The sequence below is a fragment of the Podarcis erhardii genome, assembly GCF_964252035.2.
Source record: "Podarcis erhardii genome assembly, chromosome: 10".
Taxonomy (NCBI): Eukaryota; Metazoa; Chordata; class Lepidosauria; order Squamata; family Lacertidae; genus Podarcis; species Podarcis erhardii.
Window position 1 is genome coordinate 19,827,180 of NC_138500.1, and position 24,810 is coordinate 19,851,989.

General features: G+C 44.3%; 1 protein-coding gene across 9 annotated transcripts in view; it reads right to left on the bottom strand.

Annotated features, from left to right (window-relative positions):
* Positions 1 to 24,810, bottom strand: part of IQSEC3 (IQ motif and Sec7 domain ArfGEF 3) — a 138,428-nt gene that overhangs the window by 41,712 nt on the left and 71,906 nt on the right. For 7 of the 9 annotated variants that reach the window (XM_081878809.1, XM_081878808.1, XM_081878813.1 and 4 more), the window contains exon 3: positions 7,645 to 7,933. In XM_081878809.1, the coding sequence (XP_081734935.1) occupies positions 7,645 to 7,933 (289 nt within the window). Of the gene's footprint in view, positions 1 to 7,644; positions 7,934 to 8,495; positions 8,585 to 9,338; positions 9,478 to 24,810 lie in introns of those variants that run through there. The other 2 variants (XM_081878815.1, XM_081878814.1) reach the window with 2 other exon arrangements.

Consider the following 24,810-nt stretch of genomic DNA (forward strand, 5'->3'; position numbering starts at 1 on the left):
AGCTTAGGCTTGTTACGCAGAAACCGAGAGACACAGAGATATCAAATATCTCCGGGTTGCCTGGAGAGCCATGCTTTAGACATTTAAAAAGGGGGGGGGATTGCCCAGGATATTAACTGATCTTATACCTTTTTGTATTTTTATTTTGTATTTTCTGTATTTTTGTTTTTTGCTATTGTTTTTTTGTATGATAATTGCTTTTGTTTCTGATGTTTCTGATCTGTTTTACATTTGTTTTATGGTTCTCTTTTGTAGACTCTCTTGAAAATCTAGATTATTTGAATAAAAAGAAGAAAACAGCACCCCATATTTAAGCCTTGGCTCACACTAAGCCCTGAGATTCCCATGAGGAAATAAGCACATTTAAATAAAGCATATACATTTTTTTTTAAAAAAAAGATATATAAAATAATACTTGTGCAGTGAAGTGTCTCTCCTGTGGTCCTATTTGCTGCAAATAGCACTGTTGGAGACAAACAGCAGCGCCAGGGCGCAATTTTGCTGAGTAAATAATATGGGAGAAAGGGTTAGACTTTCACCACGTACTACAGTGCTGATGTGGATCTGAACCCCTATAGCAGCTTTTGCTAAGGATGAAAGCCTACTTATAAGCACACTTTTAAGTAATGTGTAGCTTGGAAACCTGAACATATGGCCTAGTTGTTACAAAGCTGAATAAAGTATACCTTGCTATTAATAAAGCTGAAAATGTCATGGTGGCCACAATAGTAGGAACCATCAGCTATGTGGTTGACCACTTGAGGTTTTTGATGAATCAACAGCTTCTCTAGGAGTTTGTGGGTAGGGGTGAATAGATGGGAACCACTCAACCTCTCTCATTTGAAATTTTGAGATTTAATTGCTAGCCTGAATAAAAGGAAAATTGGTCTCCCTTATACTACCCTGCAAAAATAGGCTGTCTTAACATGGTACAGTGACTGTGTGACTAGATTAAATAGGGCAAGTGACCTGCTTGCATCGTATAGCTTTCCAACATCTTTTCCCAGCAGAACATACAGTATCTTGTGCAGAGTGCCATGTCTGCCATCTGGGGCAGGAAGGAACTCACTACATGATGGGCTCAAGAGATGAGAAGCTGGCATCATAGGGGTGACAATCCCCATGGTAGGTGTAACATGTAGACCAGCTGCCATCAGCCCCTTGAGAAGTACTTCTTGAGCATCACCTTGGACAAAGATGTGTCTGAATGCTCTCTTATGTACAAAAAATTCTAATTGGCTAAAAACTAGCACACCATTGTTGGCATGTGGGTTTGCTTGGGCTAGGAAGGAGAGGTCCAGACTTCTATCATTCCCTTACTCGCCTTTCTTTCTGAACGAAAAAAGCCCCAAATGTTGTAACCTTTCCTCATAGGGGAGTTGTGTGTGTGCTTTAAGTACTTAAATTAAAATATGCTAATCTGTGGCTCGATTAACCAGGCAGCTTTTAGTTAGACTTGTCTAACCAATTACCGTATTTTTTGCACCATAACACTCACTTTTTTCCTCCTAAAAAGTAAGAGGAAATGTCTGTGCATGTTATGGAGGGAATGCCTACGGGTGGCATGCCTACGGATTTTCCTCCTCTAAAAGCTACGTGCGTGTTATGGTCGGGTGCGTGTTATAGAGCGAAAAATACGGTAATTGATTAAACGTTGTCGCCTTAACATTTGGGGGAAGCTGTTTAGAATTCTATGCCAAAGATCCCCATCACGGTCACATGGTTTTCTGGAACTGGGAATTGTGCCAGGCCAAGAAATCCCTGCTGTCTGGAGTGGAGCTCAAATGACACACACACAATCACAGCTATGGCCAACACTTAAGTCTTACTGCACCAATCCCTGTCTATATCTGTGTTCCATTTATGGTGCCCCTGAAGCAGATTGCTTCTCCCTGCTGCGTGGCAAGGCTAAGCTTGACTGGAAGCCTTGATTTGGGGGAAAGGGCCATAGGGAAGTACGTACATGCATACATTCATAGATAATTTTATTTCTATGCTACTTTTCCACAATTCAAACCAGCTTACAATGTGAACTAATGCATAACTACAACATAACAAAAGTGGTCATAAACAGCAAACAAAACATTAAAAAATACGCAACCCAACTGAACTTCCACATAAATCTAAATTAGGTACTAAAAAACAACAGCAACAACACACCTCCCTTCAAAAACAACAACCACCAAACGCCAAACAGCCCAGTCCATTAACATTTCCATTTAAAACGGAGGAACTGAAACACTCTGAACTTGGGCTGGACTATACAATTCCACCTCCAGCTTCTTGTTCCCTGATAAGAATTAAATAAATGGCAGGAGCACTAACTTTTCTAAGCAATGCTCCCTTTCCCCAATATTACATGAAGGTGGCATTGCACTGAAGTCACTGAGGCGGGGGGGGGACGGGACGTTGTTTTAATAATGGAGGCAGCCCTAAATGGCTTCACTGAATGCCTAAGCCCTTGCTGCAAAAGTAGCAGGAGATTTCTATCTGCCTTGCATGCAGAAAGTCCCAGGTTCAGTCCCCAGCATCTGCAAGCAGGACTGGGAGAGGCTCCTACCTGCGACCCTGAAGACCTGCTACCAGTGTAGGCAGTGCTGAGCTGGATGGACCAATGGTCTGACTCAGTGTAAGGCAACTTGGATGTTTTCCTGTGTGAGCCACGAGGGTGAAACAGGTTTGAAAGTGGTTTAAGTGCATGACACAGACATGACAGTGATAGAGAACCTGCTTTATAGGCAGAAGGTCCCAGGTTCAAATTCTCAGCACCTCCAGGTAGGCCTGGGGAAGTTTCCTGCCTGGGAACCCTGGAAATCCACTGCCGGTCCGTGGGGACAATGCTGAGCTTGATGGCCCAAAGGTCTGGCTCATCATCATCGGGGATATGCGTGCAGATATTTCTACTTCTACATCTCAGTGCAAAAAAATAAAGACTTGTGGAAACTTGTGCAAAATGAAGTTATGCATAGGACCTAATGCACAAGAGGTTTGGCACCTAGGTTCAGCAGGTATCTGACCTAACTGGTTGTTAAGACCAGGCCATACAATGAGATACCACCTTCTCAGAAACACTGTTAGCTACCAAAAGAAGTTCAAGGTTCTGTTGCTGATATTTATGGCCTTAAACAACTTTGGACCAGCAGACCACCTCCCCGGGTAGGGACCTAACCAAGATCTTCTAAGGGGACCCTGCTGGTTGCTCCACACCCAGCAGATTTTCACCTACAGAAGTGGGCCTTCTTGGTGATGGCACCCAATCTCTGGAATACCCTCCCTTGGGCAATCTGGGAGGCAGGAATGATCTTTTAAGCTCTTAAAAACACATATCCCTACCCAAGCCTTTCTGGACTTTGACTCTTAATTTTTAACTCTGTTCAGTTTTATCTGTGCTAGTCTCTCTCTCTCCCCCCCCCCCCCAAATAGAGATTTTTATTAAATTAAGTCAGCCTTCACTAAGCTGGTAGTGTTGTCCTGATGTTTTGGACTAAAACTCCCATCAACCTCAACCAACACTATGCTTGGTGGGGCTGGTGGAAGTTGTAGTCCAAAACATCTGGAAGGCACCAGGTTGATGAAGGCTGCGTTAATCGATAAAGTTTTCTAAAAAAATTAATAAACAAATAGAATAGAATAGAATAGAATAGAATAGAATAGAATAGAATAGAATAGAATAGAATAGAATAGAATAGATAAAATAAAATAAAATAAAATAAAATAAAATAAAATAAAATAAAATAAAATAAAATAAAATAAAATAAAATGAATGAACTATAGCTGGCTTATTTTTCAATAAGCTAGACTGCAGGTGTCATGCACGCTTACCAGAGAGTAAGCTCCACTGAACACAGGGGGACTTATTTCCATGCACATGATTGTGCTGTTAATCTCCATTTTTCAGAGGCTGCCTGCTCACTAGAACAGAGCTCTGCTACTGCTTTAGCTTTCATTCTTGATCGCAGGCTGTAGATTTAATTTGTTCATCTCTAGATTCATTAAATACCAATTGTACTGCATTTCCCAGGATTTTTTGGTGGGTTTGTTTGATTTCACCTATATCCTTTATTTAAAAAAAAAAAAAGTTCTCCATGCAATATATTTCCAATTATACTTGGTTGCTTCATTTTGCCTTTCTCAAGGGAGGTGGTGGGAACATTTGAACTTCTCCAGTTTTCAAACTTTTTCTGGGTTTAACTAGTAAGAAAATAAAAATTTTCAGTTTGTTTTGTTGGACCAAGGTTTGCCAACATAGAAAAAGCTGCAGTCTCTTCTTCTCAAGAAATAAATTTGTGGCTGATTCCTGACATCTAGGTTTCAACTTGGGTCAAGGTGACACCTCCACACCTAAAATGTAAGAAGCATTGCCCTACCCTTCTTAAGGAAGATGCTTCCATTTGAATTCCAAGGGGGAATTTTGGCTTTTTGCGGGTGCTAGATAGTTACTTGTGTCATCAGCTTTGGGTCAAATTTTTGGATGTGAAGGTAGTTTTTTTACTATTGGTGAGCTTTACACTTCCTTAAATGTTGGTGCATGTTAATTGCTGGTATTTTGTATTGTACTTTTTATTATGCATTGTTATTATTCTAGTAGATTTGGACTTCTTTTTTGTATATACATTTGCTGTGAATATAGATGCATTTGTGGAAATTGCAGTTTATAAATAAAATGACTGACTATGAGCAGTTTTATGAAGCAGCTGACGGGCTAGAATGCAAGTTGGTCAGGAGAACAGATGTAGTTGACTGTAAGACTCCTGTACCTTCAATAGTTGTGTGGTTTTTTGGGGGGTGGAGCTTATTGCTTTTGTGTCACAGTGTTGCAAGAGTGAGGAAAAAACTTTGCATGCCAAATTCAGCACAGGGCCAGCCTTGGTATAAGGCAAGTGAGGCAGCTGTCTCAGGTGGTGCATGCAAGCTGGTCTGTGCACGGGGTAAGTGGCCACCCCAGTCATTCTTCCTGATATACCTGTTGGAGGATGAAGCTGCGAGTGGCACACAGCCTGTCCTATGCCTTCATGGAGGACACTGACCCATGTCCAATATTCAGGTAACTTTGACTTGCCAGCCCAGCTGGCTTTTGCACATAGAATGGGAGAGGGTGCCATCTTGTCCTTTGCTTCAGGCAGCACAGTATCTTGAGCTTGCCCTCGTTCTGTCCAGTTAGAATTTTTATCTCTACATCTCTATTTCCATTGCAGTTATCTGCAGAAGGCATAGAAATGCAAGTTACAGGGGGTTGGGCTAGATGACCCTCAGGGTCCCTCCCAACTACATGATCCTACAAACCTTTCTGTTCAGCTGAGACTGGCTGGCGGTGAAGGAGATTCCTCTCTTCTCCTCTGAGCCAGTAGGCCAGCCAAGGCTCAAGAAATCATGGAGATGCCATTCCCCACTTAAGCTCAGCCTCCCCTTTGGCTACTCGCCCTTTAGCTACTGTCAGGGGCTCTTACTCACACAGATGGGGCATTATAGCTCCACTCAGCTGGTGACAGGAGGGAATGGGGATGCTAAGATAAGAGGGTGTATCTGATGGCAGCTGCGTAGCCCAGAACAGATAAAATGCAAACAAACCGTCAGTCACTGGAGCAATGCGACTGCATGTGCAGTCCCCTCTTTACCCCCTTTGTTAGGAAATTCAACATCTTTCAGGGGAGTGATTTTAAAAGAAATCTCCTTTCACACACTTCTCCCAGATAAGCAGAAACATACTGTATGTGAGTAATGCTGCTTTGGCTATAAAAGGTGAATGAATGGCCCCATTTTGCTTCCGAAAGAGTTGGCAAAGAGCTACTGGTTTTTCTCTTAGACGTATCAATTAGCCAGTCAGGATTTTCTGGCACAACCAGCAAGCCTTCAGGCAACGGGTACAGTAAACTAGTACTTGTCTGTAAACTCTGGATTATGCCATGTTCTATCCTATTCCATCAGATCCTGCTAGGTTCGACCCCAATTTGCCTGGCTCCTCAATATGGCTCCTCTGACCCATTGGTTCTGCTACTGGTCAGACTCTGTAGGATGTGGAACCGCCACCTCCTGACCAGGATTTCTTAAAAGATTAAAAGCTGGAAATCCCAATTCAGTCTTGCATCTTTGGAACTTTGGCATGACACCAATGCATAACTGGAAAATCATTTTCCCAGTATACAACTGGATGCACATTACGGGTTCCTCTCTCGGCGTTAGCCCTCAGCCATCTCCAACTTGGTGCCCTACAGATGTTTTGGACTACAACTCCCATAATGCTGGGCTAGGGCTGATGGGAATTGTAGTTCAAAAACACCTGGAGGGCATCAGGTTGAAGAAGGCTGCAGTACAGGTTTCAGTGCAGAAGTTTAGAAATGTAATGAACTTGGACTTTGGATGGAGAAATGGATGCTCAGAAGGAGCCAAAACATTTATCTGGGTGAACAACAACAGTGACAAGGAAGAAGTAAACACAACAATCCTCGGTGCATCTATTCAGTCCGTTGGGACTTGCTCCCAGCCAGGTAGATGTGTGATAGATGAAGCCAAAAACATGTATAAACGCACAATGAGATCAGAAGTTAGGCCTGGCACCCATAAATGCAGTGAAGAACCAGCTCCTGATGCATCTTAGCTGCATCGTTTTCCCTGTATGGTGGTGCAATAACTGGACACGTTTCAGCCCCTTGCACTTTGTCAACCCATCTATGCTGCTGCTAAAGGCACAGGAAGGAGTCTATTCACATTTTTTAAAAAAAGACCAACACGCAAAACAAATCTAGGAGCTCATCTGGAGTGCAGTTGTGATAGTTTGTTGATTAACTATCAGGTGTTAGGTCCCTGCTAGACCCAGGCACATAACACAGTGATCTAACAAACACCAACCCAGATCTACATGTTTTCTTTTCCCTGGGCTTTGAACCCCCTGTGATAACTGCAGTGTATACAGCAGACCTTGGATGGCTGACTTTAAAAAGTGGGGAGCAGTGATGAATATACATTGCAGTTCTTCTGCTCCAGACACCTTTCACTGTGGGGGACAAAGTAAGGTATGCAAAGCCTCAATCCTTGATCTATCTGTCAGATGAGTAAGAGGACCAGTTTTGAATTGTGGGGTGCAGCTTGTATAGCACTGCTTGGTGAAGGGTCTGTGGGGTGAATGATGTATCCCTGGGTACCGTGAGCCAAAAGTAACAGGCACTGAGAGCTGGTCTATGTGTTGGTTTCGTGACAGAAATCTGCGCCCTTTAGGCAAATTTCTTGTCCTCTGGCTGAACTGTGCAAAATCCTGTATCGGGAACATTGAAGAGCAATGTAGAAAGTCAGCCTATTTTCCAATCTAAGCCCTGGACTAGCTCTGGCTAGCAGCAGCTTTCCAGAATCTCAGGCAAAAAGAAAATGGGTGTGGGTGTAGGTGCCTTTCACAATGTCTGCTACCTGCTCCTTTTAAATGGAAATGCCAGGGACTGAAGCCAGGGACTCCCTGCATGCAACACGCGTGCTCTGCCTCTGGGTCACGGTCGTTTCCCACATCTGTTATGCCCGTTCCCCCCACAACCCACGTCAATGGCGGTGGTCTGCGGGGCAGTGGTGATGCACATGGAAACTAAGCTAGAGAGTGGATCAATGGCCCCCAGCCCACCCCGGCCCCGTCTCCCACGGCATGAGGAGAAGCTGGTGTACCTGTTTATTCTTTAAGTCAAGGGAGAGCTCATAATCGGAAGTGGCGGCATGGGAACATGTGGCTGCCCCTTTGCTGCGCTGGCCTCTCACGGGGGAACCCGTATGGTGGAGGCTGGCCTTCTGCACCAAAAGGGAGCACCCCGCAGCCTGATCCGCCTGCTCTTCCTGCAGCTCCGCATGCCGGGCTTTTAACTTCAAGGTGTCGGACCTGCCTTCCTGTCTGCTGGCCTCCTTCGGGTCCTCCGCGTCACACCCGGGTTTCTTGCTGGCTGAACCGCAGGGATCGTCACTGTGAACAAAACGCAACGTTTCTCTTTTGTTTATTTGTTTTTTTTTGTGTTTTTTGTTTTGCTTTTTTGCATCCCCTTTTCGTGTTCATTCCCTAGCCTTCAGTAGCGAATCGGCTTTGCAAACAGCCGCAGAGCAGCGTCGCTGTGGTTGGGCAGAAGCACGGAGGCTCCTGGGCTCCGGTTAAAAAGCTGGCACTGAGTAGGCCCTTGCACTACTACGAGGAGCGTGGCAGGGGCAGGGGAAACCATCGCTCTTTCCTCTCCTCCGCTGTGTTACACACCAAGGCCGCTGAGGCAGTATAAAGTGAGGGGAGGCCTACACCATCTGTGGCTCACCAAGCCAACACACACACAATGTATGGTAACCCACTGGGGTCATGACTTCCCCCAATTGCTGCTTCCCTGAGACTGCAAAAAAAAATGGGAGCCTTGTTGAGCTCCTGAGAGGCCAAAATGCTTAGCAGGTGGCCTACATTGGGTGTGTTCATGAGGCAGATATAGGCCAATCCTTTTCAACCAAGGCATAAAAACAAAAGTGTCTGTATTCAACTTATACGTTACAGGGTATGCCTCAGGTATGTGCAGTGTAACAGCCAAATTGTGAGATGAAAGAGCCCTGACCAAATCCGAGCCATACAACTCTCTGGTGCTGTAAGCACCCTTATATAACGTGTGGCCTAAGGGAGAAGGACTTTTATCAGAATGTAATGATAACAGCATGAACGGAATATTTTGTAGGTCTAAATCTCGAAATGTGTGGTGTTGTGTAAGACTTATCTGTGTGTTTTTCGTTTAGGCAGAGTATGAGGTAATGTATTCTTTTTGGTGCTTGTTTTATATTTGTACTCATAGCTTTATGTACAAGTTTTTTTAAGTGGTAAGGAGGTAGAAGTGTGGTGAAAGCAGTTTGACAGATCAATAGAAAAAGAAAACCACCACTGTTAAAATTACTGCAGAACTTACTACCAATCGGGGGAAATAGCCGAATTATGATAAGTTGCTGGTTCCCTATTTGTTCTTTTTATTGCCTGAAGCCCTAGCCTGAGAATGTTTACTCAGAAGTAAGACCCATTGTGTTCAGTGAGACTCCCAGAAAAATGTGTGTTTTCTTTCCCTACAGACCTATGGAGATGAGATCCTGAATTCACATCTAGACTCCTCCCATCCTCAGGCACAAAACAAAAACAGAACAGAAATTATATCACTAACAGTAACACACAGTCAATGATCCAACAGACACTTGCACACACAAAAAGAAATTCAGTGTGCACTGATCTAAGGGCCCACCCTATAATTTTCACCAACACACTGACTTCTGAAACACATCAAAACCAAAACCTTCCTTTTAACTTTACACAGTTTAAGAAGTGGTTAGTGGTTTGGCAAGAGAAGAATAGTTGCTACCATGAAAATGAAAGGGGGCAGAAACTGGTACAAGAATGCATTTTGACGGGCACTCTTTGGAATATCAAACTTTAAAACCTCTTTTGCCTCACAATAGCTGTAAGCCCGAACACTTCCTACTAACTTGCTCCCAACTTCCTGCTGATTTGCAGAGCATGCTCCAAACTTCGCCCACATTTTCAGTGAATCCATAATACAATTTTTTGTGACATTACAATAATTTCCATGGCAACACACTGTGATGTCATGAAGACAAGAATATTAATGCATTGCAGGATTATGCAAGGACAGCTCTCCCAGGGAGAGAAAGAAAAAGAAAGCTTTTACTAATTCTCATTTCCATAGCAGCAAGATGAAGATGGAGCTGAAACAAGCAAAGGAGCTTCAGCACTAGGGGGAAAATACATGCAACAACCCACATTACACTGGCTTTGCTAAGTATCAACATCCCCTCAGAGACACATTGCACCGTTCCCTGGCCCTTACGCAGACAACCAGGAAAAGAGGAAGAAAGGAATATTGTGGGTGCAGAAAGGGGTGATCAGAAAGATGACCAAGGCATGGGAACAACTCCCCTACAAGGAAAGGTTACACTGTTTGGGTTGGGGTTTTTTTAATTTAGAAAAACAAGAGAGTAAGGGAAATAAAATAGCAATCATAGTTTATAAAATTATGCATAGACAGAGGGGAGTTTTTCTTCCTCTCTCATGAACACTTGAAGGTCAGGTCATCTAATGAAACTGAATGCTGGAAGGTTCAGGACAGATAAAAGAAAGTACTTCTACAGTGCATAGTTAAATATAGAATTCACCTCCACAGGGCATGGTGATGGCTTTAGAATGAGATTAGACAAATTCATGGACCATATGGCTACTAGTCATTATAGCTATATGCTGCCTCCAGTATCAAAGACAGCTTGCAGCTCACACTAGGGATCAGTTGCTAGGGTTCATGAGTGGGAGAGTTCCACTGTCCCTTTATGGGCTTCCTGTAGGCATCTGGTTGATTAGTGTGCGAGACAGGATCCAGGACTCAACGCTAGCATTTGGTCTGATCCAGCAGAGGCCTTTTTATGTTATTATGTGCCTTTAATAGTTACATGGGAAAGTGAATTTTGGCAGATGAATCTTGTCATTTGGAGACTTAAAAGAAGTTGTGCCTGTTGGAATTCCTTCTTTAATACAGCCAGTGGCATATCAGACGGCCCTGTGCCCCTTTGGATCTGGTCACCCTAAGCCAGGCCAGCACAACCTCTGAAGGGATACCAGATCTTTAGGCCTTCACCCTGTGAGGTTCCTTCTGAGGCAGAAGGGGCAGCAGGCCCCTGAACTAGTCCGGTACTCCAGCACGTTGAATTGCTTCTAAAAGTGCAGGTGTGCTAGGCTAGCTGTCTTGCGGCCTGCCTGTGGTAACTATTGCACATGTAACTTGTGAATGAAGAACCAAGCAGTTCTATAAATAAGCAGTGCATTGTTCTGATCACATTGCTGCCAACTTGCTTGATGGAGAAGCTGGTAGAGAATGGGGAAGAACTTTTAAAATGGTCCCTGCGTGTTGCATAATGTCCTTCCTTTTCACTTCTTTTTCTTTCTGATCTTTTATTTTTAGATTAAGATTGTATTCAAAAATGAATACAGGAGAATTTAAAAAAAATAAAAACCAGAACAATGGATGTAAGACAACAATTTCCATTCCAATCTGTGTGCATCCATTTCACTGCTGTTTATATATGAAGCCACTGGGAGAGATCATCAGGGGGTTTGGGCTGGGTGTTCATCAGTATGCGGATGATGCAGATTGAGGCTGAATTCTGACAAGACAGAAGTACTGTTCTGGGGAAACAAGGGGCAGATCTGGAGAACTCCCTGGTCCTGAATGGGGTAACTGTGCCCCTGAAGGACCATGTGGGAGTCATTTTGGACTCATAACTGTCCATGGAGGTACAGGTCAATTCTATGTCCAGGGCAGCTGTCTACCAGCTCCATCTGGTATGCAAGTTGAGACCCTACCTGCCCGCGGACTGTCTCACCAGAGTGGTGCATGCTCTAGTTATCTCCTGCTTGGACTACTGCAATGCGCTCTACATGGGGCTACATTTGAAGGTGACCCGAAAACTGCAACTAATCCAGAATGTGGCAGCTAGACTCATGACTGGGAGTGGCCACCGAGACCACATAACACCGGTCCTGAAAGACATACATTGGCTCCCAGTACGTTTCTGAGCACAATTCACAAATGACTGTCCTGCAAGGTACCATCGGATTGAAAAGCAGGTTACAAATATAATAATAATTGATGATAAGTTCGACGATGTGCTTGACAATCTCTCTATTTTTGCAGTTTCAAAAAGGCAGCAGAAACAGAATGTTTATTGTACCACCATAAATGGCTGCTTACATGGGTTTGGCTGCCCAAGTTGTACAGAAGCATCAAAACAACTTCAAGCTCCCACTATGTCTTAAGCTTCCTGGCCTAGCCATTACATAGGGAGCGAGGAGATGGGGGGGGGGGGCAAACCCTGTAACAACACAGAAAGGGAAACCTATTCCACAAGTTGTGTATCCCCAGAAACCCTTCCCATCCTTCCTGTTCTCTCCCATGAGCTCAAAGCCAAATGGAAATGTTAGTCTGGCCTCTTGCACCTTCAACACTTGGACAACATTCAGAAGTTCAGCAGGTGGTGCTTTTTCCTGACACGGAGGGATGTTGATGAAGGCAGATTCACTTGTTCAGCTTCTGCTTGTCCTCCAGCTTTGAAAGTCAATGGTACCTTACCAGAAAAACTTGGCAAATGTATCTGAATTGTGTTTTTAAGAGAAGATGCAGGAAGTTCTGCAGAAAACTAAGCTCCTTAAGCAGCATCTGTCCTGAGAACAGAAGATGGTATCTGAAGGAGGGGGAAAACCTTTCCTGTCAGCTCCCTAGGAGAATCAGAGTTCCAACCCCATAGTTTCTTTTCTGACAAAGGCAAAGAGAAAGTAGAGAGGTGGCACCATAGGAGTCTAGCTCTCTTTTGAGTAGAGTCTGGAGTGCACTAACAGATTTCAGTAAATTGTAAGTTTAGCTATGACCCAATTCTCCAGTGCATCACCTGTTTAATCTTCAAACCACAGAGATTTCCATTGTACTCCAGTTTTATAAATAAATAAATAAAAAATCTGCCTCCCGACCTGTTACTGCCACTTATACAGCCCTTGTTGTTGTTTCGTCGTTTAGTCGTGTCCGACTCTTCGTGATCCCATGGACCAGAGCATGCCAGGCACTCTTGTCTTCCACTGCCTCTCACAGTTTGGTCAAACTCGTGTTGGTAGCTTCGAGAACACTGTCCAACCATCTCGTCCTCTGTTGTCCCCTTCTCCTTGTGTCCTCAATCTTTCCCAACATCAGGGTCTTTTCCAGGGAGTCTTCTCTTCTCATGAGGTGGCCAAAGTATTGGAGCCCTACTGCTACCTATTTGGGGGCTTCTATTTATTATTATGGTTGATATAGTACAGACATGGGGGTGCTCTTTTCAGCCAGAAGGTCACATTTCCTCTTGGCTACCCCTATGGCAGGACACTTGCCAGCAGTGGATGTGGTCAAAACAAGACTGAGCAAAGTGGGCATGGGCAACCCACATTCTCTCACCACCAGCACCACCATAAACACATGCATCAGCACACACACATATACTGCTTTTCAGAATTTAATATTCTAAAGCAGGCCCTTGAACCTTGATGCAAATCTTGCTCCAACAGCTAAAAATTCCTTGTTTCACTCCAGGATCTGAAATAAAATGGTGCCCCTTGCAAGCCTCTTCAGCTCTGTTGGGCTATAGTGACTGTTGGTAGGAAAGAGTTCAAAACAGACAGAAGCAGACTCAAATGTCTATGTTCTCTCGTTAGGAGGACCTAGGTTCTGTCTTTGAGGCATATGAAAGTGTGCAATTTCCCATGCTAAGCAACCCCTGTTTGCTGTGCCCTTTACAAACAGCAAGCTCTCCCATTCCAATTTCCAAACTGTTTGTGCTTGTCCAGCAAGGGATTTTACAAGGGTCACAACTCGGTCAGAGCGAAACCAAACAGTGCCGCAACACTGCGAGGCATTTTGCAGTGTGAGTTATTTCCGTGCTAAATTTAAAATTCCTAATCCCCTACTGTTTCAAGCTGCCTGTATGGTCAGAGAATGGTTGCAAAGTGTATTTTTAGAACAGGAATTGTAAGGAGAGTTTCCCTTGCCTTTGTGTGTTGTATAAAGGAAAGGATGTCAGACCCGTTTTTATTCAGAATTTTCTAAAAGCCGCACATGCAAAACAGAAAACCAAAAAAAGAAAAAACCCCAACCCTTTCTTATCCTCAGGCAAGACACAAATTCATGACATGTCAGCTTAGTACATAAAAGGGGCCAGAGCTCGGTAGCTCGGTGTATGCTTTGCATGCAGAAGATCCCAAGCCACTGAGTGAATCTGTTTGGCGTTTTCCTTAAGGGCTGTGTACTCATTCGCCCTCGACATGCACACTGTATGTACCGAGAAAGCGCAGCACACCTCCTAGCCCCAACCCTAGCATCCATGTGCTATCTGGCCCTGCCCTCAAACATCCGGGAGGGCAGACTACAGCTCTACATTATTTTTCTACGAAGAAAAATTCTACAAAAAATGGTGCTGGAACTCACCATGAACTCTTGTTCTCTTATAATGACAATGGCGCCCACCTGAGAGGTGATGGAGCCAGGGGTGCCAACTTAAATTAATATAATAATATCATATCATATATCATCATTATTATATTATATTATATTATATTATATTATATTATATTATATTATATTATTACTTGAATTAAAAATACAATAAAACATAATCATGTGTTACAGTGCACACACACCATTTGAATGGCAATTCCCAACAACTAGGGGGAGCCAGCCCCCTCAAATATTTTATTTGGGAGGCCGAATGTTGGCTCCCATGGCCAGAAGTGAGTTTCTGGCTGGGGGAAAAAGCCCTGGTCACAAGCATGGGAAACTTCCAGCCCAGCTGCCCCAAGGCGGCCCACTAGGCCTCACATCTGGCCCTCAATTCCTTCCAGGCCACACCCCACACACCCTGAGTGTTTTCACTGAAACATGTTCTTGAACTCTGATCGGGCCTCTTGCTTGTCTGGAGAGAGAAAAGAAAGGGGAGTGTGAGAGTGTGCAGAAACCACTAGCCCATACCACAAAGGTAAAATGTGCATTTATTGCTCTGCCTACTTTTGTCTCTGGCTCCGCCCCTCAGTGGCATGTGACCTTTCGAAAGTTGCCTGAAAGAGAATTTGGCTCTTGAATAGGAAAAAGCCCTTCTCCTTATTGCTCTCTCATATCATCTATGCTTTGGGGAGGAGACTTATCTTTCGCTACTAACTTTGCAAGGCAAAGGGTCCCCTCCCCCTTTTGTGAAAATTATTTATTACACTTTTCCTCCCAGCAGTTCAGGGTGACATAATTGATTCTCTCACCCACCCATTTAATCCTCAAGTCATGAAAGGGGTTCCTTCAGAACAGGCAACAGGTATTTAGATTAGGGCTGTGTCAATTTTTCTCTGGCTTCAAGATTCTCCTTAAAAGTGAATCACTGAAATACCAAGTAATTGCTATTATCATGAATGATTACTAATAGCCATAAATAATTGCTGACTGCCTCCAGATTCAGACACAATCGAGGGTAATTTTTCAAGGAAGAAATTATTTTTGCCAGTGTTTATCTGTTAAGAGAGAGAGAGCTATCTCCATTAGATTAAAAATATGGCCTACAGTGAGATGTTGCGGCTGAAATATTTATTTCAAAGAGTTTATTCATCAACAGCTCCGTGGAAAAAGCAAGACAATGAATTGGCTGAAAGCGTTGAATCAATTGGCAGCGCCATTAAAAACCCACAGCACCTATTTAACAAACAGACAACATTTATTCAAATACAAAATTGTTACCTCGTTTAAAATAAATTTAATTAGGCAGCATCATTTACACATTGTCAAAAAAAGTCGTTAGGGTTTATATGAAACAGATGTAGTCAATTTGGTGTTGGGAATGCAATAGTGACTTTTTAATATTATTTTGCTGATAGCATTCCAAATTTATAAGAGGCCTGCCGGATCAGACCAACAGCTCATTGACTCTGCATTCAAATAGTGGGCAAGCCAGATGTTTCTCTGCTGCTTGCTCTTCCCGTACCCACCCCATCTCCAGCAGAAACAATGCTTCTAGTAAGAGAGGTGCCATTTCAGAGCTGAACTCGTCATGATGTGAAATGCTATTTGCGTTTAGTGTGCATGTTTTTTAGAAGCGCAAGTAGCGACTCCTGGGGGCAGGGGGCTGATAATATGGAATCACAGCAGGCACGGAGAGAGAGGCAATAAACCTCATCACAGTTCTGATTAAAATCATGTCTCCAGAGATGCTGTTTGCATTCAGAGGAAAGTTCCCATTGGCCTGGATCACACATAACATTTATGGTCCAACAGCTGAACTATAATTTGTTTTACTGCTGACAAACCATTATCTGAAGTCATGGTTTGTTGTTGGCTCCTGAATTTTGGTTTGTTTTAACTGTGGCTTGGAATCACGTGTGTACCCAGCACCCTTACTTTACCATGGTTTGTTTCACCACCTCTTCCCAGACGTTCACCAAACTCCGAATGAGATGAGCGCAAATGCAGCAATGCAAAAGAAACTTTGAAGGAACAAGCCATAGTTTGTTGGATCATCTGTTTGTTTTGAAAATGTGTATATTAAATGAAAATACACATTTAACATCACATTGAGGTTGACACTAAGTTATCATGATTAGTAGCCTATGAAAAAAATCTATCCTCCATTGATTTGTCTAATCCCCCCTTAAAACATCTAAGTAAGTAGCTATCACCACAACTTGTAGCAGCAATAGTTATGTGTTGTGTGAGTTCATTTGTCTTTCCTGAATTTATTGCTCCTCAATTTCATTGCGTGATCCATAGTAGTTCTGGTACAATGGTGAGAGAGTGGGAACAGTTTCTCTCCATCCGCTCTGTCCACACCACTCATAATCTTACAAACACCGTGTTTCCCCTAAGTTATCTTCTGCCCTCATAGTAAAGGTGTGCCAGCCACTTTATCATTTCCATTGTCTGTTTCTGCATTTTAGGCACCAATGTTCATTTGCCCTGTCTGCTTCTTATTCTTTAAACAGTTACCAGTCCAGAAAAAGGCCTGCCTTCTTGACCTCATGTCTACTACCTGGTCTTACTCTAAAAACTGAAGAGGCAAAAAGCTGCCGTCAAGGTTGCTCATGAGAATCTTTTAATAAAAAAATCTTAAAAATCAAGAGCTCCAGAAAGCTTCAGCCACAGGCCTTTGCTGACTCTCTTGTTGTTCTCTATGGAACCGAGAACTCCAGCCAGAAGCCATCAACTCTGCTATTGTGTACACAATTTCTTAATCTGGGATGCAAAAGGTGGATCACAAGTCCCTGATCTTGTAGCTTCCCCTCCAAATCGCTTGAAATAAAACTTGGTTCAAATGTTGGTAAGTGTGGAGTGACTGTTGCATAAATATATATTTTAAAAATTCCTGCTTCCATCTGTTGAGTGCATTCCATGCTTTCTCTGCAAATGTCTGCAGCTAATTTTCAGTGAGGGTGCGTTGGAACATTCCAGTGCCAGCAACTACCTTCCATAGAGGCCAGTGGATATTTAAATGCATAGATGTGCAAATTTATGCAAACCTTTTATGCTCAGGCCTGGCTTTAGCACCTGGCAATCGGCAGGGCCCACTGGCACTTACACCTGCTCTGGACTCTTGACCGCAGGCCTGGCTGGCAGCAGCACACAGCTATTCAATCCCCATCAGCTCTCCATTCCGTGTAGACAGCACTGGGCTAGATGGACACATGGTCTGAGTTGGTGTGAGACAGCTTTCTATGTTCGTATTTTAAGTTTCCATTATGCCCACAATGTAGGGTAACTCCAGAGCATTTCTGGAAATTAAAATGGCTGCCTACCTGCCACTGCCACCACCAGGATCCACACAAAAAGGGTGGGGTCTATCAGAGTGCACTCTGCTGAGGATCTCCTTAATATCTGGAGCCATCCTGTTTTGGAGTGCACTGTTTAGGCAGATCACAGAATTCATTGTTTATCAGTACAGAACGTGGATGCAGAATTGAATTCTCTTTCAGAATGGAGTACATACCAGCCTGTCAATTATTATTATTATTATTATTATTAATATTAATAATAATAATAATAATAATAATAATAATAATAATAGTTTATTTCTTTTACCCTGCCCATCTGACTGGGATGCCCCAGTCACTCTGGGCAGCTTCCAACAAAAATACAGGGGGAAACAACGATCAAAACAACAAACATTAAAAGGTTCCCGAAACAGTGCTGCCTACAAAAAGTTCTATAGTTTCTTTGACATCTCCTGGAAGGGCACTCCACAGGGCAGGTGTAACTACCAAAAAGGCCTTCTGCCTGCTTCCCTGTAGTTTCACTTCTCTCAGTGAGGGAACTGAACGATGGGGGTGGAGATGTTCCTTCAGGTATACAGGGCTGCGGCTGTTTAGGGCTTTAAAGGGCAACAGCGTTGTTACGTAGTCCTGGTGGCCACTCCCAGTCACCAGTCTAGGAGCCGCATTCTGGATTATTCATAGTTTCTGAGTCAACTTCAAAGGTAGCCCCAAGTAGAGCGCATGGCAGTAATCCAAGCGGAAGATAACCAGAGCATGCGCCACTCTGGCGAGACAGCGTCCAGGAAGGTAGGGTTCAGCCGGCGTACCAGATGGCGTTGGCAGACAGCCGCCCTGGACACAGAGTTGTCCTGCGCCTCGATGGACAGATGTTGTTGGAATCAGGATGCTTATCTTGCATGGTATCTAGACACACACACATCCATGAGGTTTGAAAGCACCAGGGGCAACACAGAGGAAGTGGATGGAAAGAAGAGTGTTTCCTTCACTGCAAAGTTTAATTACGTTCCCTTTAACCCTAGACTCCTCTTGCCTTTGCATTATTTGGTAAACATGACCTTTTAGAGATGGAAGAAACAGATGGCAGCCTGAATTAGTGTTAACCGCCTGCTCGGCGCCCTGGGAAAGAAAAACTTGGCCTCTCAGCAGCAGTCTTTCTGCCACTTTGACTCATCTCTCTCAGCTTCTTGTCCCCGAGGCAGACCTGAACATCACCAATTTTGCTGACAAAAGCCTGCTGGCGCAGCCGAGCATAAAAAAGAATCCCACAGTTACAATGAGCTGAGCTGAGGGTTGTGAGGCAGCAAGGCCTGAATGAGGAAGGAAATATATTCCATCCGACAAAAGGATATTCTTACATATAAAGCACATCACATGACCACGAAGGTCCCTTTATTTACCGTTTGCAATGCAAACAGACATCAGCTTCATTCTTGTTCTCCTTCACAGAGGCCAGAAGGGTTTGTTATTGCTGTTCCCGTTTTACAGACAGGAGAACTGAGGGTGAGAAACTACAGTTTAAGCTACCTTAAGACTCTCCTCCTGCACCGAACACAGCACAATAATAATAAAAGTGAAAATACTATCCCAGGGAGGCTCACTTGGTGTTGATATATTATTGGAGCCAGACAAAGACATTTCTTTCCTCAGAGCCATTTGAGTGCTGTTTTATTCTTTGCAGCAGTTGGCTATCTATGGTAGTTACACTTGTTTTGTTAGAGCAGGCATAGGCAAACTCGGCCCTCCAGATGTTTTGGGACTACAACTCTCATCATCCCTGACCACTGGTCCTGTTAGCTAGGGATGATGGGAGTTGTAGTCCCAAAACATCTGGAGGGCCGAGTTTGCCTATGCCTGTGTTAGAGGATGGGGGGGATGGTGGCTGTTTCTATGGTTTGATTGTCTTGTCTTGTATTATGCTTCACTCTTGTTTTTGTTTTTCATAGGTTGTGTTGTGTATTTTACTATTATTTACAATTTGCTGTGGAACGCAGTGAATAAAGCAACGTAGCAATAGTAAGTAGCAGCACCTGCTAGGCCTTAGCTATGATTTTGTATGTTGCCATTCCCTAAATTCCAACAGCTTAACATGTGTTAAATTACGAAAGTTAGAGGGCTTGTCCACACTTACTCTTGTCTCGTTGCTTTTCCGGAGGGGGGGGGGTGTTCTTTAGTGCACAATCAGAGCAAAGGGCAATTCGAGTTTTCTCCAGATTGACTTTTGCTCCAATATAATAATAATAATAATAATAATAATTTATACCCCCGCCCTCCCCCGCCAGAGCCGGGCTCAAGGTGGCTAACACCAGTAAAATTACAATAAAACATAATGGGCGGGGGAGAAACCAATTTTAAATACAGGTTAAAATGCAATTTTAAATGCAGCCTCATTTTAAAAGCAGCCCATAGATCAAAACTGTAAGGGGAGGGGAAAACATAAGGGTCAGACTGAGTCCAAACCAAAGGCCAGGCGGAACAGCTCTGTCTTGCAGGCCCTGCGGAAAGATGTCAAGTCCCGCAGGGCCCTAGTCTCTTGTGACAAAGCATTCCACCAAGTCGGGGCCAGTACTGAAAAGGCCCTGGCGCTAGTTGAGACCAATCTAACCACCTTGTGACTTGGGATCTCCAAAATGTTGTCATTTGTGGACCTTAAGGTCCTCTGTGGGGAATACCAGGAGAGTATGTGCATGGGTCCTAGGCTGCATGGGCCTTTAAAAGTCAAAACCAGCACCTTAAACCTGACCACAGAGCCAGTGCAGTTGGTAAAGCACTGGATGAATGTCATCCCGCGGCAAGGACCCTGCACGGAAGAGCAGGTTTCTCTGGGAAAGGAGCAAGGCAAGGAGGTAGCTGCTTGGACCTGTGTTTTTGTGCTGGTCCGGGGGGGGGGGGAGGTTACCGTGGGGCGAGGTCCAGGACCTGAGTTGAGGGTCGGCAGACAGTCCTCCTCGGGCGAAGCGGGGTCCACAGAGGGAAGCCGGGCAAGGACAGGAACTCTGGGGGAAACAGGACTGGATGCTGGCCGAAACAGCTCATCAATGACGTTCCTCCTGCAACCTGGGACCGGGCCAACTGGCCTTTATCTGTTCTGAGGCCAGGGGCAGTCCCGGCCCCCAGGAGACCCGCCTGTCCTGGCCTTAAGGCGAGCACTCCTCCTGGGAGAAACCAGTTCCCTTCGCCTCTCTGCCCTGAGCCTCTGCAGTTCAGGAGAGGCTGAAGGGTTACTGGGCCCAGGGGGAGACTCACCTGTAGGCACTGAGTCCTCAATCACTTCTGGAGCCAGAGTGGATTCACCTGGTTCCTGCTCCTGAGGATCCGCCACAGGTGCAGGCGCTTTAGAATCAAGGCCCTGCCCCAGTTCAGCCGGCTCTGGAGGCGGGGACTCCTGTGCAGGCTGGGATTCCTCCGGTTCAGCCTCTGAATCAGATTCCCAGGCCATCACAGCTTTCTAGGCAAGGGGCAAGCAGAAGAGTGGATGAGCACAGAGTAGACAACGGCTCTGACCTGGCCCAGTTCCTGCAACTCAGTCTCCACAGAAATCAGCAGCTGCATAGCACATTATTACACTATTTAGGCATGCACTCAAGGGCCCTTTTGCACATTATGAAGAGGTCAACTCAGCGCTCACTCAACAAGTAGCTACAGCTACCTGGCAAGTGTAGTTCTGGTATACTATGAGTACTTCCAAACATAACATTTGTCCCATTCACATTTTACATCTTTAGGTCTACACTAAAAAGCAACTTGGGTTACACCTAAAAAAAAATTACTTGGGAAGAGGTTTTGTATGTACCATATTTTTTGCTCTATAAGACTCACTTTTTCCCTCCTAAAAAGTAAGGGGAAATGTGTGTGCATCTTATAGAGCGAATGCAGGCTGTGCAGCTATCACAGAAGCCAGATCGCTTTCACTGCGCAGCGATCCCTTTTGCTGTTCTGGCTTCTGAGATTCAGAATATTTTTTTCTTGTTTTCCTCCTCCAAAAACTAGGTGCGTCTTGTGGTCTGGTGCATCTTATGGAGCAAAAAATATGGTATATCTAAAATTATAATAAACTAATGAGACAAGTATGTCCTTGCAAATATAAGTATCACTCTGGTACGCTCAGAAGAGAACCATGATTGGCTGCAGCTCCCTGCTAGGTGCACACTCTGTTTCAAACCCAGGTTTGTCTCTGTGGGATGTGTGAACTGGTCCTGAAGCCGAGGCAGGCTGATGTTTTAAAGTTATGAACACCTCTGTGTCATAGCAGGAAGAAATGCCTCTTTAAGATGCTGCTTGCCATCTGTAGAGCCTTTACTTTTCTCCAAAACCAATTTAGAATCTGCTGACCAATTAATTGGGTGAACTTTTTTTTTTAGTCTATCAAAATGTCTTTAATTGGTTTAACCTAACTGATTAATCTACAGCAGTCCTGCTTTTGATTTCCTCTCTTGCCGTAAAGGTTTGGTGATTTTATATGTTTACCGGTGTTGTGCTATTACATATGTGGTTTATATCAGCAGCAGAGAACCTTTTTCATGCCAAGGTGCCCACATTCCCATGTGGGCAACATACCAAGGGTGGGTGGGGCCAGAGGCAAAAAGAATGCCAAGCAAAAAAGGAAAAATGTACCTTTGCAAAGTGGACTAGTTTTTCTTAACACTCAAATACCCCTTTGCTATCCTCCATCCATACAACGAAGAGGCATTATCACAGAGTCCCATTCCTGGGAGGCAGGAACGTAAGAACACAATAAGAGCCTGCTGGATCAGGCAAATGGCCCATCTAGTCCAATGGTCTCACAGCGGCCACCCTATGGGAAACCCACAAGCGAGACCCAAGAAGGAGGAGGAGGAGGAAGAGAGTTTGGATTTGATATCCTGCTTTATCACTTCCAGAAGGAGTCTCAAAGCAGCTAACATTCTCCTTTCCCTTCCTCCCTGTTATGTACTGAGTTGAAAAGGATCCAAATTGCAGCAGTCTGATTGGTCCTAGAACAATAGGATCCAAAATGCAGCAGTCTGATTGGTCCTAGAACAATGCAGCAGTATGATTGGTCCGCAGGAGCCACCCAATCCATCTCCAGATGGAAGTGAATCCACAACCTGATTGGCTTAACAGGAGAATCCCAGAATTAGCCAATCACGTGCAGCCCATTGTGTAAATAATGTATATAAAGCAGATATTGTGGGGGAACTTCCATTCCTCCTCACCACTATGAGTTGAATAAAGAGCATGAAATCCACTCTCGACTCTGAGTATATTTCACTCCCCCACAACAAACACTCTGTGAGGTGAGTGGGGCTGAGAGACCTCAAAGAAGTGTGACTAGCCCAAGGTCACCCAGCAGCTGCATGTGGAGGAATGGAGATGTGAACCCGGTTCACCAGATTACGAGTCTACCGCTCTTAACCACTACACCATACTACACCAAGCACAAGAAAACTCTCCTTTCCTGTGGTTTCCAGAAACTGGTATTCGGAAGTATTACTACCACTGACTGTGGAGACAGGGCATAGGCATCACAGCTAGTAGCCTCTGATAGCCCTCTCCTCCATGAGAACATTCAAGGTATGAAGTAAGCCTGCTGAAAGTGTGGCCTAAGAAGAATCCAAGGGGCCAGACAGATGAGGCTGGAGGGTTTGGTTGGGGGCAGGTCTGATGTTCTCCACCCCTGAGTTATATGTCTCAACAGCATTCTTTCCTGGAGAGAAAAGAGTCGTGACCAGCCAGTAACTACAGTACCCATGCAAATAGAAATCAAGGCATTGCAGTAATAACAGTATACCTTTCAATACTGTTGAAACAGTATGGTGTATATATGCTCAAACCTTAAACAAGGGAACAAGGGAAAGGGTGAAGCAGGGTAAACACAAAACCACAAATTTGTTTTCTCTGTGTTTATCAGCCTGAGGCTCTCAACATGAGTTGCCCATAAAACACAAACAATGTATGATCAGAACAAATCTTCCAGGATCCGAAGTGTAATGATCCTTAATGCATTCTGACTTCTTCCTTTGAAACTTGTTTCCTTTCTGCTTCCTTTCTCTTCAGGAGGAAGGAACTCGAGAGAGAGAGCTCAACTTCTGAAAATGTATGACATAACTGGAGTCTGCCTGTTTTCCCCTCCTCAAAGCCCGCTTAAGAATGCCTCGCTTTGTTCACAAAACCCTCTCAAGTCACCTGAGGGCAGCCACAGAATCCGTCAGCAGCCAGGATGAAAATAGCTGCAGCTACTACGGGGATGAGTTTGCAAGGAACCAAAGCTTCGGAAGGAGAGAGCCAATAAATCCCAGCTCATGCTGTCCAGGGTACTACCCAACACGCACAAACAGCAGTCTTTACTTGTAAGTAAGAAAAAGATCTTTATTCAGGCAAGAAACAGTACAAGCCCAGTAGCAGACTCAGGAGGCATAATTCAGGAGTTCAAGAAAAGAGCAAGAAATTCCGGACTGGATGGAAGCGACAAAGATGTCCCAACAAGTTTCCCTGTCCCTTCCACCAAGCTTTTAAAAATGAGGCATGGTGAAGGTAGCCGAAGGGTACCTTGGTGAGTTAGCAATTTCCCTTGCATGTGAAGACAGGCTCTGGCCGATTGTGCAGACTAGACCAATAATGGGTCCAATGGTCAAGAAGCCATTTTCTGCACATGCTGGAGAGGGAAGTGAGGAGCAAGGGGGGCTCATCCACCTCGGAAGGTAGCTCATGTAGGAGAAGGAAACCCTAAACCTCCACTGCCTTGCAGGATATCTTCAGGAGAAGAAAAGGCTAAGGGGTAAACCTTAGCCAAATCGAGAGTGGAGTCCCTAAGAAGGTTGGATAATGCCTTGTATACCTTCTTCTAGCAACTCCTGTAGCCAAGCTGGTGCTAAACACATTGCTCTGATTTCCTTTGGACCACGTAAGTGAGACCCAGTCTTGTTGTCTGGGAAGCTCAGGACCTCCATACACACTGCCCAGGCTTATATCCCAAGGAGGTCACTTTGGTGCTGCTAACGCAGCAGTTTTATTGCACCCCCGGAAGCAGACTCCATTGTCTCTCGAGCAGACGGATGCCAACAGAAATGGTTGTAAACCACTGCAGTATATTTTTATGACACAGCAGCATATGAATATGTTTATAAATCAATAAATAGGCAAACTACAGTTCCCGAGATTCTTCGGGGAAAGCCAGGGCTGTTTAAAGTGGTATAGGAGTAGTTTAAATGAACGATAACGGTGTAGCCATTGTCAAAATAAAGATAACGAACCTGAATGGTTATTTTTAATCTAAGCTCACTAACACCTGTCTTTTTCAGAATCTTTTTAGAAGCTGCATCTTGTGATCAAATACCCACATGCAACCTTAGGATCAAATGGTAACTCAGCAGATGATTTGGCACCTTTTCCCACCCCCACCCCCTCAGCCCTCCATCTCCTTTTGTAATAGTAATAGATCACACACTGATCTATTGCCAAGATAAAAGAGACGAGAAAAATAAACTGCTTTGAGTGGTATTATAACCATTATTAATAATCTTAGAAGC